The sequence below is a fragment of the Penicillium chermesinum genome (genome assembly GCF_028974085.1).
Source record: "Penicillium chermesinum strain IBT 19713 chromosome Unknown utg000003l:1.0-5111272.0:1.0-5115320.0, whole genome shotgun sequence".
In the NCBI taxonomy this organism is placed as follows: domain Eukaryota; kingdom Fungi; phylum Ascomycota; class Eurotiomycetes; order Eurotiales; family Aspergillaceae; genus Penicillium; species Penicillium chermesinum.
The window spans coordinates 2,539,546-2,555,812 of NW_026695313.1; the positions used below are offsets into that span (position 1 = coordinate 2,539,546).

The 16,267-nt window shown below is 51.4% G+C and overlaps 7 protein-coding genes across 7 annotated transcripts; 5 read left to right on the top strand and 2 right to left on the bottom strand.

The window, feature by feature from the left end:
* Positions 1–178: 178 nt before the first annotated feature.
* On the bottom strand, positions 179–2,734 carry N7468_003889 (uncharacterized protein; the record flags this gene model as incomplete). The annotated part of the gene is made up of 1 exon (XM_058473186.1): positions 179–2,734. The coding sequence occupies one exon, from the start codon at positions 2,732–2,734 to the stop codon at positions 179–181; it is 2,556 nt and encodes an 851-aa protein (XP_058332189.1).
* A 900-nt stretch (positions 2,735–3,634) lies between these two features.
* Positions 3,635–4,110, bottom strand: N7468_003890 (uncharacterized protein; the record flags this gene model as incomplete). Its single annotated transcript, XM_058473187.1, has 2 exons — positions 3,635–3,966; positions 3,996–4,110. 2 exons carry the CDS (start codon positions 4,108–4,110, stop codon positions 3,635–3,637), a joined length of 447 nt encoding a protein of 148 aa, XP_058332190.1.
* Positions 4,111–5,649: 1,539 nt separating this feature from the next.
* Positions 5,650–7,525, top strand: N7468_003891 (translation initiation factor 4B; the record flags this gene model as incomplete). Its single annotated transcript, XM_058473188.1, has 8 exons — positions 5,650–5,653; positions 5,771–5,827; positions 5,881–5,925; positions 5,979–5,981; positions 6,039–6,110; positions 6,180–6,473; positions 6,529–6,881; positions 6,923–7,525. The coding sequence occupies 8 exons, from the start codon at positions 5,650–5,652 to the stop codon at positions 7,523–7,525; spliced, it is 1,431 nt and encodes a 476-aa protein (XP_058332191.1).
* A 1,602-nt stretch (positions 7,526–9,127) lies between these two features.
* N7468_003892 (uncharacterized protein) lies at positions 9,128–10,106 on the top strand (the record flags this gene model as incomplete). The annotated part of the gene is made up of 2 exons (XM_058473189.1): positions 9,128–9,332; positions 9,544–10,106. 2 exons carry the CDS (start codon positions 9,128–9,130, stop codon positions 10,104–10,106), a joined length of 768 nt encoding a protein of 255 aa, XP_058332192.1.
* A 673-nt stretch (positions 10,107–10,779) lies between these two features.
* On the top strand, positions 10,780–12,440 carry N7468_003893 (Gfo/Idh/MocA family protein; the record flags this gene model as incomplete). Its single annotated transcript, XM_058473190.1, has 6 exons — positions 10,780–10,810; positions 10,872–10,897; positions 10,947–11,125; positions 11,256–11,968; positions 12,028–12,118; positions 12,302–12,440. 6 exons carry the CDS (start codon positions 10,780–10,782, stop codon positions 12,438–12,440), a joined length of 1,179 nt encoding a protein of 392 aa, XP_058332193.1.
* A 58-nt stretch (positions 12,441–12,498) lies between these two features.
* On the top strand, positions 12,499–13,284 carry N7468_003894 (60S ribosomal protein eL32; the record flags this gene model as incomplete). Its single annotated transcript, XM_058473191.1, has 4 exons — positions 12,499–12,538; positions 12,806–12,930; positions 12,985–13,106; positions 13,176–13,284. 4 exons carry the CDS (start codon positions 12,499–12,501, stop codon positions 13,282–13,284), a joined length of 396 nt encoding a protein of 131 aa, XP_058332194.1.
* Positions 13,285–14,396: 1,112 nt separating this feature from the next.
* Positions 14,397–15,862, top strand: N7468_003895 (uncharacterized protein; the record flags this gene model as incomplete). Its single annotated transcript, XM_058473192.1, has 2 exons — positions 14,397–15,449; positions 15,518–15,862. 2 exons carry the CDS (start codon positions 14,397–14,399, stop codon positions 15,860–15,862), a joined length of 1,398 nt encoding a protein of 465 aa, XP_058332195.1.
* Between the last annotated feature and the right edge of the window lie 405 nt (positions 15,863–16,267).

Below are 16,267 nucleotides of genomic sequence, written 5' to 3' on the forward strand. Positions count from 1 at the left end.
ATGCTACCGATTCTGGCCCAGACACCTTCGAGATTTGGTGCTTCGGCATGAATACGAACGAGATTAGCCTTGACATAAGGCGTGGAGAGTCTCTGTGAGCCACCGGTGAGACCATAGATCTGGAACAACATGGCTGGGTCTGCTGGTAAGCTTGCTTTCAGCTGAATTAGGGTTGTTTTCACGTCGACCGTGATAAACTCATGCCTTGGAGATGGTGGCGACGCTGGAGGCGGAGGGAATGACATGCTCGGAGCGCCTCGGTGTTTTCCTTCAGATCCTGACTCTTCTTCGGAAGAGGAGTAAAAACGTCTTGGATGACCGACGTAGCAACTCCAAGACAGTAGAACCGGTAAAGGGAATATTGAAGATAGACACCCTTGAAGACAGAGTTGACATGTAACACCGGCCCCATGCGATCAGTATGCGTGCTCAATGCGATCTCAAACCGAGGCATGGAGAAGAAAGCCTCTGGTTCAAGATAATCATCAGACTCAATGACAAACACATCGAATCCCCGTACATGGAAAGCCAGGCGTCGACCATCTGTTGCGCCACGCTGAGCATTTTTTGGGGGCGAGGTTGGGGTAAATCTGAAGGGAGATTCGTCCCCAAGTGTGGAATGACTAGAAGTACGCCGCCTTGATATGCTGCCCACGCTGTGCTCAGTTTTCTGTGCCTTATAGTCTGCGGTCCATGACTGTAACTGCAAGGAAACTCCGCGTGAGATATCAGACACACTCGAGTCCACACCGGCGATTTCAAGACTAGTACCAGTTGCCTCGAATGTGAATTGAAGGAGCCAAGGAGGGATCTTCCTGATGGGACTTGTCTTGAGCTCATTTGGAGGAACCGCCCGCTTTTTCTGCGGTTGTAGGTGAGTTCGGAACTGTTGAAGAACTTCACGAATTCCACGGTTCACTTCGGCGTGAATCATGTGAACAGAACACTCATTCAGACTTCCAGAAGCTATCACACAAACTTCAGGGCTTGCATTGAGATGTGCCTTTAGCTCCAGGCTCTCGGTTGTAAGCAAATTATGTTTATCTCCAGCAGGGGTTTGGTAGTAGAATTTGTGAGAGGCCACCCGGTAAATGGACGACAGAGAATAGTGGGCTCCACCTTCTGAGGAGTGGGAAGACTCAATGTCGAGAGAAATAGAAGAAATGGAGGAGATCAAAAGGTTGTAATCATCGGATGCGTCTTCTTCCACCGGCAAGACGAATCGAACCACGGGCTCGTGGACGGATAGCTTGATGCTTGCCTTAGGCAGTAAGCGAGATATTAAATGATGATTGCTTCGCTTTTTCACTCGAGGGTTCGATGCTCGAGTTTGTACCAGCTTCAACAACCGAGAAACGTGTTGAGGCTGCATATCCAGGGACGGTGAAGTGATGACGAGATTCGCAAACAGGATGTTGGAGTTCCGCTCCTCCGGATTGGAGTCATCAAACGCGCTCACCGTCTTTGCAGGCAATGTAGTTTTGATTGTCGTCGTAGCCATAGGGATATAGAGAACATTATCAGGCTCGCCCGAGTTATCGTCGAGACTCACAGAGACGGAAATGGCAGCAAGCAGGGCTTGATGAGCGACATCACCTCGCTGGAAGTACATGCGATGTTCTGGGCTCTTTTGGTCCATTCGGTGCAAGTCAACGCCAATTTCATGGGAGACGACATTCAAGAACACTGGGTTTGGACCAGGAGAGACTGATCGAGAGAGTCTGAAGAAACTCAGAGCCACTTGGATCTCCTGGATCCCACGCAAAATGGAGCTCGCGAATTCTTTGGAATCTGCCACCGCTTGCACAATACTGTCATCGCGGCTACCTGGCTTGTCGAGTTCCTCCACAAAGTCTGCGAATGACATCTCATCATCTGTTTCAGTCCGAACTAGGCCTTTCGCAGGTCGCCGCGCGGATTTGATCCTTTGCTGCAACAATTCGATATCGTCAAAAGGCACATGCAATCGACCAATTTTGAGCGCCACGGATGCATCCCGAAGACCCTCAAGGTCTTTGTGAAGCAGCCCATGGAGATTGACACCGACATGATCCAGAATCTCCGTCGGTTCACGACCATTCACGGCGAGCAAGACATTCTGAACATTCATGATCCACTCGGCCGGGCGCTTTTCTTGAGACATGTCCTTCTTCCGGCGGAATAGCTTCCCACGCTCCACCATCTTACTCCGAGTATCCACAGCAAGCGAAACAGAGCCGACCTGGACTTGGCCGGCATCGACAAAATTTATCGAAGTGTTGACTGCGGTGAGGTCGACGAGAGCGAGCCAGTTGATCTGTCGATGCAAACGTTTGAGGCGCTCCTTCATCCGGGTTAAACTCTTCCATGTTTTGCTCCGCCGGGGGGACGACTCGGGGGCCGAGTACTCGTCGGGGACCGGACTTCCTGGCACAGACGATCCTAGTAAATCTTCCGGTTGTTCCACTTTTTCCTTAGCTAGAGTTGCATTATCCACCGTAACCTTCAATTCTGTCAAGCGAATACTGATCCATGTTGGCTGCGCGAAGGAGGGGGGATGTAGCGAGAACCCCAACCCTCGGATCTCAATAGCGAGTCCCTGTTTCGGAGCATAGGAAATACGGCGAAGCGAGAAGTATCCGATGCGTTGGATAGATATTCCGGTAGCAATGCGAACGATCGCGAAGACGAAGAAGGACGAGAGGTATAGGAGGAGGAGTCCCACAAGGATAGAGATCGGATTGAAGAGAGTCATCGCGAGTCGCGATCAGCTGGGGCTGATCAATCGAGCAGGGCCACACAGCAGCACGCAGAACATCGAGGAGGCCTCAGTGCTTGCAATTGTGGTTCTATAGCTGTGAAAGAGCTCCTTTATTCGCGGTGCGATCCTCTATCCGCCGGGGACGGATCGAGATGCACAATTCCACACAAAAGGGTCAAGGCGTTAGTAGCTGAAGCAACACCACATATCAGGGCGGGACGGAAGGGTTTTGCTGTGGTAAGTCATGCTCGTGTGGAAGTGGCGATCATAGAGTCTGGAGAGGACAGGTTCATGGTCCGGCCGCGCCGGAGAACCGTAGCAAAAAAGAGCGGAACGCTGATCTACCACCCAAACCGGCTTTTTCTCCTTCTGGAACGTCTGGCGATTCTACGCTTATCGCCCCGTGAAAGGAGGGGGGGCCAAGGAACGGTAGTAAACTAGACCCAACTCAGACGATAAAAGGCCCTTGCTTCCTCTTCCACGCTTTCCATTCCCTGTGAAAGTCCCCTCCAGGACGCTGAGGTTCGCCATGATTTCACTGTGCACAACATTAAAGACCGTGGGGCCGATCGGCATTGACATTCTGTAATTTGGAGCCCCTTATTATCTTTCTCTCTGTTCCATCGTTAGTGATAATACAGTTTTGCTTCATGTAATATTGTACTATTTATTATACAAGTTTTGAGTTCTATAGTATGTACAAGAGTGCAACGGAGGCGCGCGGAAGAGAAGAGCCGGCGATAACCAGACAAGTCGGAGAAAAGCAAAATACCGTCGAACCAAAAATTTCCAACACCGGGCACTGCATAGTGTCTGTCCGTGCGTTGCACCCAGCCCACCATCGCCTATGTTGGTAGGGGGTAGGTTAACCCTCGGGCTGAAGAGCCACACAGGCTATTGATTCAAGGAGGCGTCGGTTGCTGGCCTCGACTTTTCGAGTGCTTCGATCTTTTCGTCGAGTAGAGCAATTTCAGCCTCAATGCTCAACAGTTTCTCACTCAAGATGCCACGGTATTCATCATCAGAAAGATTGCGGAATGGTATCCATTTAGAATCGGCCATGCGCTGCGCCCAGGACCTAGTGGGGGCCTGGGCCTTCTCCATTTGCCACGCGTCGAGTTTGTTAAACGCAGTTTGACCACCATAGCCGAGCAGGGAGAATACGACCAGTCCAGGGACCAGGCGCCCTCCTGATAATAAATCAGTCATCTTGAACAGGTTATGGGCTGTGGGTGAGGAACAAACGCAGTCATACCCATTAGACGCGTAACAACGCCGCCCGAGATCCCACCAGACAAGGCGCTGACATATGCACGCTGCTGTGGTGTGGTTTGATTTTCGAAATGAAGCTTAATGATGTTGCTCCGCATCCCTAAAGCAGTGCGTAACGCAAGTTTAGCCTCAAAGCTCGTGTTCAGTCAACAAATTGTAGATGAACATACACCAATAGGTCGAACCGCATGCAAACCAGTGGATACCGCATGACAAGGAATGGATCATGGGGTTAGGCGATCTCACTACTCCAGCTGCCCCGCCATATATCAAGCCAGCAGTGCCTAGATTCCCCCGAAAATTGAGATTAAGTCACGTTGAGCAACGCTGATGCCGGGTCTACAGGACCCTGTCAAGTTCAAGTACTCACCACTCAAGGCTCCCACCTTGACTGCAGATAGGAGCGAGTCAGCTTGCGAGGCATCGTATGGCCTATTTGGTCCACTCATGTCGTGATCTGGCAGTTATTAGTACTAGGATTGTAAACATTCTCTTCCAGGAACTGTGCAGGACTCCGAGCCTGAAGACATGCATATTAATCACGTGATTATAGTGTTGTTCACGTGACATGTATGAGTAGCCCGTTGTCCCTCACAGAGGCGCCATTTAAAGTCATTCGAGGATTTCGAAGATTAGGATAGAGTAGAAGCTCTGCTTAGGCGAAACCTCGTACTCGTTGAGGTTTACTCCAGATTTAGCAGCACATCTTTGTGTGATATTCGTAGCTTAGTATCGATAGCATGGACGTATCTCCGCCAGACCATCGGTACGATATAAGCCTGAAATATGTTTATGACTCGGAACGTTGAGAACCTGTCGATGATTGGCTACTTATACTAATCAAGGTTATAATGTTTCGGACCCAAAGATAGTCAATAAAGCCTACTGGTAAAATCCTGGTATCGACAAACATTTAAGAGATTGGTAAACCCCTGTGGAATGTGCCTTTGAAGCTGCGGTTGCAACCTCCCGCGTCACATTTCAGGTCGACCACTTTAAGCCTACTATAAATGGTACAGAGCTTCAAGAACGTCTTCATTGCTATAGTACAGCGAATACTTATATCTAATCCCTCACTATGCGATCGTGGGCAACGTTCTTGAATGACTGACAAACAAAGAATAGGTCGTCTGGTATCGAGCAGTCTCTTTTGGAGGGTTTGAACCGACAAAGCTGCAATCGCCGGGGTAGTGGAACCCACAAAATCAAATACTTAAGACTAAACGGCCCTGAGCTGCCTTGCCGATGTGAAATAACCACACAAAATCCCAGTTCATGACGATCTGTCCGAGTCGAGAGACGAAAGCTGATGAAACTAGAGGGGAAGGTTTCCCAGCGGGTGGTTCTGATTGGATTAGCGACACCACTAAAATTTATCACGGATTAACTAACCCCGTCCACTTCCATCGTGCAGTCTCGATTGCCGACTTCCCCTCTACCAAGTTTTTCCACGGAGTATTTGACATCACTCCTGACACGTCGTCGACTCCGAGAATACAACCCCTTGTTCTGTCGATCCCCGGACCTCCGACTGGGTGTCTCTCAGATTTTTAACTCCCGCCTACACCCCTCCGACCTTCTGTGTGAGAAGCGCGCAAAACCTCGCTGGCGCGTTTCCCACCACCTTAACCGCAATCATGGGTATGTCTCGATCTCCCTTGTTTCCTGTCTACACGCAATATCGATATGAGTCTGTAGCCTCATATCGATAGGGCTGTGCCTGGCCGTTGATCCCCGCTAACGAGTCTCCCCCACTAGCGCCCGGAAAATCCAAGGCCCAGAAGATGTCCATTGGGACCTTCTTGGCAGACGAGAGTGAGTACTGCTCGAATCTGTGCGACTTTACAAGGTTCTAATTACTCTCTTAGGCCTCGGCTCTTGGGCTGACGAAATGGAGGATATGCCCCTCCCAGGTACGTTCCAAATCTCCGCGACATGGCGATTCCACAAAACTAACGATTGATAGCCGGTTCGTCGCAAGCCCTTGCATGAACTACGCAGCATATCCATCTAACAGTTCTTGCAGTGCCCTCTACGTCCTCCTTCGACCGTCGTCCGCTCAACAACCTAGGATTCGGTGGCAGCGGTGGTGGTTTCGGTATGGCATCCTTAATATAAACCGATTGAGAGTACGATTGAAGGCCAGATGCTGATGTACATGACTCAGAACGTGAGACTCGCGGTGGATATGCCGTTCGCGAACCGCTTGATCTCCCTACCGAACCTCCCTTCACTGCTCACGTTGGAAACCTGTCTTTCGAAGCGACTGCCGATGATATCTCCGACCTCTTTGCTGGATGTGGCGTTACCAACGTCCGCATCGTGGAAGATAAGCTGACCAAGGCCCCTAAGGGGTTCGGGTATGTCGAATTTGAGACCGTTGATGGTTTGCAAAAAGCGTTGGATTTGTCTGGAACCACCCTCCAGGGACGCACCATTCGTACCAGCGTTGCGGAGCCTCGTAAGTTATTCCTCTACGTCTAGCACCTCTGATACTGCAGCTGACATTTATATAGCCAAGGAATCCCGTCCTGATATGCGTGACCTTGACTGGACTCGCCGTGGACCTCTTCCAGGCCCTCCCGAACGTCGCCCTCCGCCAGACCGTGCCAGTTTTGGGCGCAACCTGGATCCCGCATCAGACGCTAGCAGCGAGCGCGGCAGCCGTCGCAACTTCGAATCCGATGGCAAGGCCCGCGACTTCAACACCTGGGAGCGCAAGGGTCCCCTTCCTCCCTCAAGCGGCGGGCCCCGTGAAGGCCGCCCAGGCACCAACGATGGCCCAAACTCTGGCTTCCGCAAGAACTCCCCCGCTTGGGGCGAGGGTCGATCACAAGATGGATCTCGTCCCCGGCCGCTCGTCCTGAACGTGCTGAACGTGCTCCTACCGCGGCTGACATGGACAACCAGTGGCGCGCCCGCATGCGCCCTGACCAGGCCTCTAAGGAGGCTAGCAACCCGCCCTCCCCATCGGCAGCCCCGGCAGCCCCTGCTTCCCGCCCCAAGCTCAACCTCCAGAAGCGCACGGTCTCGGAAGCCACTCCTAGCCCGACATCGACTGGCGGTGACTCCAAGGCCAGCCCTTTCGGCGCGGCTCGACCTATCGACACTGCCGCGCGTGAGCGTGAAGTAGAAGAGAAACGTCAGATGGCGATCCGTCAAAAGAAGGAGGCCGAGGACAAAGCAGCAGCTGGCAAGGAGAAGGCCGAAAAGTCCAAGCAGAAGGAAGGCCGTGTTCCTGGCACAGACTCTAACAAGGATTCCATCGAGCCTCCCCGTGGTGGCGGCAACTTTGAGATCCTCCGGCGAGCTGAGGAAGAGAGTGGTGTGGCTGCTGAAAAGGAGCCTGAGAATACTGCTGTCGCAGCTACCCCAGATGCCGAGAAGCCCGCAGAGGCGCCCAATGGCAACTGGAGGACCTCTGAAACGACAGATGATAATGACGGATGGAGCACGGTAGGCGCCAAGCCGCGCAACAATCGGCGTGGCCAGCCTGGCCGTGGATTCGCATAGACTTAACGATACCCAAGAAGTAACGTCAGCTTTCCCTCTCACTCGATTTGCGGCCTTTTGGTGTGCCGGAGATCCCATACCGTTCCTCTTCTTCCAAGCCGTCTCCTCTTGAACAAGCTTCTCTCCCTCCTTTGGAGCCCTGTCTTTCGTCCGTGGCTCCAGTCTTGTTTCCAGTAATCATGATTTCGGCCAGTGCTTCTGCCACAAGCTGCAGGCGTGACGGTATTTGTTTTGTGTTCCCTTTCCATAATATCTCTTTGTGTCGCTGATTCTATGATCTTCTTTTTCTTCCCGGACTAGATTCTTGTACACGTCTAGTCCTCGCTCTGATGATCTGGCAGTCTGAAAAGTTTTGTGTGTCCCCCTGTCTTGTTTCGCTATCTAGCTTTATTATTCCCATGCGTGTGACTCGTGTGATTTGCCCATGACCATTACGGCCGATGCGAAATGAGATTTTCCTGTTTCTTTTTCGCCCCCTCCTCTCTATCTTCATTTTCTGAAGACCAGGACGTTCTACGGCTTTTAAGAAGTGGGCCCTGCATGTATGCCTTCCATTGACTCCTAGTGCGGCCGCTTATACTAGTAATGAATGCCATCATCATCAATTACCCGAATAGTATAGACCGGATATTGATCTTACATTTGAAAGTCATTGAGCTCGGACTCCGTCAGTCTACTATTGAGATATCAGTAGCCAATGTACATAAATTGCGACATGCGCATAATTAGTATACACGTCCAAGTCCATGCCATACCGCCTATGAAATGTGGAGCGCAGGGTGCGCGTCAGGGCCAGCACCGTGAACGGATGACTCTTGGGTGGTACCTCCAATACGCCCTCCCGGCAATGATCCGAGCGTGAACAGAACTGCGACAAGGATAGGGGCACTGCTGAACCTTACGTCTCTCCCAGCGCCATATATGGACGCTTCGACGCCCTAGGGATAAACTATTGAGAAAAAGGCGGTAGACTAACTGTATGTATAAACCCCTCGTGTGCAAGGGCAACAGAAATAGAATGTCACTAGACTGCTTTGGTAATATATACATATATATATACACATATACGGAGAATATTCCCCCTTTTTCCTTTTTGCTTCTTCTATACGGGAGAAATGCCATTGACGTCCACGAGCGGATTGTGCATAAACAACGACATCGGTGGGGCTGCAGGTACGAGATTCGTTCCTCAAGGTTTCGATTCGAGGCTATAATGTAGCAGGATAGTTCAGAGACAGGGAATACATAGCAATGAAACTGTTCAATGAAATTATGGACACCTTCAGCACTATTTATGAACCATGTCCGAGACACGATGGAGCTGTGGCCAGCAGTTGATTGGGCAACAAATAAAACGGTGGCGCAGTATGGAGATAGTGAACCCCTTCAGAGGGCTACCCAGTTCGGCAAAGAGTCGTGTTTTACCAGCCCTGTTAGAACCTGAAAGCCTGTGGAAATCTGTTATATGTTTCTTTGAACTTCCCTCATAATTATGGGCGGTTGGTGACGTCCATCAACAAGTTCCTCATAGCCGGTCTCCGCTCGCACCCCGTGTCCCCCGTCTTCCTGAAACAAATCTTGTGGTACGCCTTCCCAGTCGTCATGTCTGCGACGGCCACTTTCTCAACGCCGACTACCACTCTTATTGGAACTTCCTCTGCTATGGCGACCGTTGCGACTGGGACAGAAACACCCTGCCCTGTGTGTGGAGGCATGAGCGACGTCCATGATTCCTCCGAAGCTCAACGGCGGATCCAGGAGTTGGAGGGGCAGGTTCAAGAACTGACTGAACGCGCGACAGATGCTGGTAAGGGATGACCCTAGCCTTTTTCTCTCAATACCAAGTAGAAGAGTTCTTTGCTCCCAACAAAACCACCGGGGCTTTGAGCGCCTCCCATCCAACATAAAACTTCAAAGAGCCGATGCCTTGAGAACCAAGAGAATTGACCAACTTTTTCCACAGCGAACAAACTTGCCACCTACGAAGAGGAAGTCCGACAACTACGCTCCTCACAAAGGGAACTACGATACGCCGCGAAGCAGCTCATCTCTTCCACCCTCCCGGTCCCAAGAATCCGACAGGGCCGTCTCACCGACACAAGCACCCGGCTCCCTCTCCCCCGAACAGCGCCAACAGCAACAGCAACACACCTATCAAAGCCGCCTCTCCCACTTGACCTCCTACCTGCCGTACCGCCGCGGTTCCGCCGCAACAGGCTCGCAAGCCCCAACCACCCCAACCACCGTCCCAATCAATCCACTCGCACAGCAAGCCTCTCCAGCTAGCGCCAGCATCTTCAGTGACAATGCCGAGCTACAAGACGCGCTGACCCGTGAGCAAGATCTCCGCAGAGCCGCGGAGTCGCAACTCGCGCAGTCCAATACCGAGCTGGAAGAGCTGACAGTCCAACTATTCAGCCAAGCGAATGAGATGGTCGCGCAGGAGCGCAAGGCGCGCGCAAAGCTGGAAGAGCGAGTCGCTGTACTCGAGCGAAGGGACATCGAAAAACGGAGTCGGCTTGAACGGCTGGAGAAGTCTATGGCGCGGGTGGAGAGGTTGAAGGCGCTGGTGAATCCGTAAAGGAGCTGGGTCCTTCTGGCACGGTATTAATGAGGATATGAAATCTCTGCTGTGCAGGATATGATAAGCACAAAGTGGCGTTTGCATTGGTATTATTTATTTCTTTGACCTCGTGATTCCCGATTTTGCATCGTGGGTTGGCTGGCGCTGTTTTGGTTGGGCTGTGTCTTATATTATTTGAGCGGGGATGATGTTAGTTAGTTTGCGCCAGTCAGCTATGGACAGCTTTCTGGCTTTTGGAATTGGCACCCTGTAGACTTTGAAAGTGATTATCTCGAGTTGTGAAAAGAGTCATGTAGTGGGAAGTAATTAACTCAATATCTGTAGTCTCGGTCTTGGTCAGCTTTGCGTCATGACGGGCCCGCCTCATGAACAGCACAGGTGTAGAAAATCCCACCGGTCTGCCGTAGAGCATTGAAAAATACAGAGCTCCCTCGCACCCCAGGCTCGTATGCATGAAGCCGAGACTTAGAGTGATCGCAATTCGTGGAGTTGTAGTCACGAGGTTGGACCTTCCCATGTTCGAGGCGGAAACGCGAACTGGTTCCGGTGAGCATTAGGAACCCCACCTGTTGGCCTGGGCCTGCATGACATCTAGAGAAACCCTGTTCCCGGGCCACTTGTTTACTTTCAAAAGTCCTTCGCAAGTCACCAGTGTGATACGAGTGTCCTAATGGCTATCGGAATCGCAATCGTCGGAAGCGGTACAGTTTCCATCTCAGTACGCAATGAGGCATCAATATACTTAACAATATATCTTGACAGGCAATTTTGCGAAAGAGCAGCACTTGGTAAGGAGTTTCCTTCTTGGTTGATGTCCTATTCTGACATGTTTTCTAGCCTGCTGTACAAGCTTCCACCAATCTACAGCTCAAGGCTATCTATTCCCGGTCTCTTAAATCAGCCCAAGAACTTGCTAGCGGTGCAACTGCCGTTGATCTTTACTCCGAGGATTCTGGTTCTGGTAAATCTTACACAGATCTACTAACCAGAGAAGATATCGGAGCCGTGACGATTGCGTATGTTCATCCATTAAAGTTACCTTTCCAATTTTTCTGCATGCTCTACCATCATATTACAAATATACAAGAGAGAACAGGGGGGAGGGCGACTACTAGGGAAATCTTCAACTGACACCCAACCCCACAGACTCCCAATCCTCGTTCAGCCTGAGTTCATCAAGAAAGCTCTTCTAGCGGGCAAGCATGTCCTCTCAGAGAAGCCGATCGCGAAGGACATCGCAACTGCCCAGGAGCTTCTCCAGTGGTACCAAACCAACATCGATACCACCAAGGTATTCTGGGCTGTCGGAGAGAACTTTCGGTATTTGACCAAGTTTATTTTCGCAGCTGAGCAGGTGCGCCAACTGGGACCTGTCCGAAACTTCAGGATCAATGTCCACAGCCTGGTCAAGCCTGATAACAAGTACTATTGTAAGTTTGCCAAGGGACAAGGATCAAAAGATGATGCGTTCCAGTATCTGCACTTCTGCATAGGATTCGGACTCACGAAAACAGTGACTGCCTGGCGTAAGGCCCCGGAGTACCAGGGCGGATTCCTTCTTGATGGAGGTGTGCACCAGCTGGCAGGTCTTCGTCTGATCTTGGGATCTGCAGACAAGGTTACCACGGTTTCGGCTCAGTCCCAACAGCAACAACCTTATCTCCCACCTGTCGATACAGTGGATGCTGTTGTGAAGACTAGCTCTGGAGCTACTGGTATCATATCTATGTCATGGGGTTCATCTTTTAACGACAACATTTTCGAGTTTTCTTGCGAGAAAGGCGTGGTGAAGCTTCATTTTGACGGTGTTGAAGTCAACAACCATGACCATATTGTTCCATTTGACGGAAAAGGCGTCGGTCCAGAGATCGATGATTTTGCAACTGCTATCATTAATGGGCGCAGATCTAAGACACAGTCCCTGAAGAGGCGTTGGCTGATCTGGAGATGCTGGAGCAAATGCTGCAGAGTGCCGAACGGGATGGGGAAAAGATGCCGCTGCAGTGGCAGTAAGCAGGGGAAATCTCCAAGGAGCCGGACATGCCAGTGTATCTACAATCATCTGAGTAAAGCTACAAATTTATCCAGCTATGTTAACCCTCTTCTCCGATACGATGCAATGGTCATAGATCCAATGTCCCAAAATGGAAGTCTTGGCAGGGCTTGACCCCGATAACCCTAACATGACTCAGCAACCCCCGTTTCGCTTACGCCCAAATCACACTAGTGTGGGTCTCCCACCGCAGCCAGCCTGAAGTTTTTGAGATTGACTTCGTTCCGACACGACAACTCTCGAACGCCCGGCGAGACCCAGCAACACCGACAAAGTGAGATATACCAGACTGTCCTTTCGGTCGACCATTCAACATACTGACGAATTTCCTTTTAGATGGTCGCCGCTAAGAAGCACATTCCCATCGTCAAGAAGCGTATGTTACCCCGATCTTCAAACCCGCGCATCCCTCCTAGCCTCTGGATATTATCGCCCTTCGGCCGTCGCTCAACACGAAAGGATTTTTCGGCATGAAAGGAGGAATCATTGGGGAGAGAGAATGGGTTTCTGGTCGACATTTGAGCATACGACTTGGGTCATCTCGATCTTAGTTGAAGGGCGATACTATTCATGCAAATTTCGACATCGAATTTTCACATTCCCCGGCAAACGATACGATAGGAACTGACATGGATCGCATTAGGCACCAACCGCTTCAACCGTCACCAGTCTGACCGGTTCAAGTGTGTCGCTCCCTCGTGGCGCAAGCCCAAGGGTATTGACAATGCCGTCCGCCGTCGCTTCAAGGGCCAGATTGCCATGCCCTCCGTACGCAGCCCCTCCAACCGGTGAAACCAGCGGCATCCACTGACCCGTCATTAGATCGGCTACGGTTCCAACAAGAAGACCCGCCACCTGGCTCCTTCCGGCCACAAGGCTTTCCTCGTCCACAACCCCAAGGACGTCGAGCTCCTGCTCATGCACAACCGCACCTACGCTGCTGAGTATGTTGAGACCCATTCGAATTGCAGCCTGCGACATTGGTTTTTCCTTTCTTCTAACCACATATATAGGATCGCCCACGCCGTCTCTTCCCGCAAGCGTGTCGACATCATCGCCAAGGCTAAGGCTCTCGGCGTGAAGGTCACCAACCCCAAGGGCCGTGTCACCACCGAGGCCTAAATGGAATGAACCCAAAAGTTCTGTTTCATTTTTCTTTTTCGGTGGGGTATTCGCAGGAGCACGAGAGGGTCAGGGGGTTTTGTATCTTATCTCTCTGGCGATAACGAATTTCAAGGATTGTGCATGGCATGTCATGCGCTGCTCGCGCTTGGTCAATAACTGCCGGGTGGATAGAGCAAGAGAATTTCTTCTCTGAAATGACAACTAAAAAATTAAAAGCCTCCTTCTGAACATGCAAATTGTTGGAACCACCGTGTATTTCGTAGTGAATACTTGAGGGCCTGGATTGCAGCCATTCGGGTAGTCTGCAACGCCGCATCACTCGTAGATACGTAGCGCAAAAATTATCGTTGATTGGGTTCTACTTTTAAACTATCAGTGACGTTGCAGTCAAGACACTGAGTTACCACATGTTCCGCAGGTGTAACATGTGCCCCTCGCAAGAGCCCAGACCTCCTAATTGGCGCTAGTTCTAGGCCAAACCATAAACCCTACGGTCTCGACCTGTTCAATTCCAACTTAAGCCTCTACGCAGGACTCTAATGCTCCCTTCCCCCCTGAGCGTGCACAGCCCGCTTGAAACAGGATCCTGTGCCAGGGGATCAATTCACTGATCGTCCGACCCACCTTCGTCAGGGGTCCTCGTAGCCAGGGTGCTGTAGCACTGATGAGCGCTGGAAAGACAAGAAGAATGGGATCAGAGTACGGCGGAAGCACAGAAAAAGACAATCACAATCCCGACTCCGGTCTCTTTTGAAGCCAACCAGCAGGAATCTTGTCATTTGCACGCCCTATGGGGAGTCGGGAGGGGAGCTATCATTACTCTGACGAGCAACTGGAAAAAGTGGTTCCGCGCCGCAGATCTGGCCAATCTGAGCTTGAAGCCCCCGAAACAAACCCCCCCCCCCCCAAGCCACGGGCCCTCCCAGATGTACAGCTGTCATATAAAAATAGGTGTCTCCCTCATCTGGCGATGTTTCGACTTCAATATCGACTCCAGGGCATGGAGGGGCGGTTCCGAGTCTCTCTTTAAATCTTATATACCCCATCAATTGGCCCCCCCCCGTCATTCTCGGACTCTTTTTCTTTTTCTTTTTCTTTCTCCCCTCACGATGCTCAAACTCCCCGCTCGCTACTCCCGCTGGGTACCTCTTCTCGCCCCGGCGGCGCTAATCCTACTATTTATCCATCTGAACTCAGGCTTCTCGTCCGATTCATTAGCTGCCTACGAACCGGCAGTCTCCCACACTCCCCTCCACTATAGCCCCGAGCGAACCATCCAACCCAGCCAGAGCAGTCTATCAGCCACCGACTCGGACCTCCCTGCATCATGTCGCCCACTGCCGGGTATGGAAGACGTGCTCGTGGTACTAAAGACCGGCATCACCGAAGCCCAGGACAAAGTCCCGGTGCACGTCCGCACTACTCTCCGCTGCATCCCGAATAAGCTGATAGTCTCCGATTTCGAAGAAGAAATCGCCGGCCTCAAAACATACGATGTCTTTCGGAATAGTAGCGAGGAACTCCGCGCAAACGAGGACTTTGCGCTGTATAACCGGGCCCGCGAGCGCGGGCGACAAGGCCTCCAAAACACCGACCACACGAAGGTCGAGAACGGCATGGGCGGGATGTCGGGGAACCCGGGCTGGAAGCTCGACAAGTGGAAGTTCCTGCCCATGGTGACCGAGGCGCGCAACTACATGCCGGACGCAAAGTGGTACGTGTTCATGGAGGCCGATACGTATCCGATCTGGCCGAATCTGGTGGCGTGGTTGGCGGAGTTTCCAGCCGACCAGAAGCTGTATATCGGGAACCAGATGATGATTGGGGATGATGTGTTTGCGCACGGAGGGTCGGGGTTCATCCTGTCGCATGATGCGATTCATGCGGTTGCTGATGAGTATGGGTTGAGGCCGGCTGCTTGGCATGAGCGGACGCATCAGCATTGGGCTGGTGACTGTATTCTGGGGATTGCGTTGGCGACGATTGGGATCCCGCTTCTTTGGTCTTGGCCTCATGTTACGGATCGGTCGCTTTGGGAGCAGGATGCGCTGAATGAAGGGTTTGGGACGCAGCAGTGGTGTTATCCGCCATTCACCTTCCATCATATGACGCCGAAGGATGTGGATCGTATACACGACTTTGAGCTGCAGTGGTTTGCGAATGTAAGTTGGCCCACGTGGAGATCTTGTTTCTAGAAGTCGCTTGATTTCATGCTTACATTTGGTTTCAGGACAAACACTCCCTGCTCCTATATAGCGACCTCTTCAAAAACCTCGTCCGACCGATGCTGGAAAGCTACGCTGAGAATTGGGACAACTTCGCCCAAACCGAACTCAAGCGAGAGGGCGACAACAGTCCCTTCACACCCTACGAATGCGCCGAGCAATGTGCCCTCGACGTCAACTGTCTCCAATACCGGATCGATGACTCCGGAAGGTGCTCAACAACCGACCAAGCCCTTCGTGGCCGAGCTTCCGCTGGCGTGAAGTCTGGTACCATGATGTGGAGAGTCGATGCCCGGATCAAGGAGCGAGGCAAGTGCCAGAAACCCAAATTCGTTACCGCAAACCCGTGAGCCGGGTCCTTCTTTTTTTCATCTTCTCTTTGATATATAGATCGCTTTACAATTTCTTTTTTTCATGCATATAAGGGGCACAACTCGGGGCGCATGGTATCTCGGATGTTTTATATACAGAAGCTTTCTTTCATGTAAAAAGTTTTGTCACCTGTGTAGCCAGAATCTTGATCAATACTAGCATCCAGCACAGACTCGGAACTGCTTAAATATATACCAAGTGGTAAGACCAAGTTTCAAGCTGGGCTTTTAGAAAAGACTTGGATTATGACACATTTCAACTCCAAGTTGATTTGAATAGGGTACGGCTATCTGCCGCACCTACTAAGTATTTCATACAGGCTATAATGATGTATGCTCAGCCAAATTACTAAGACCAGCCATTGCCAACAAGACGCCTTAGAA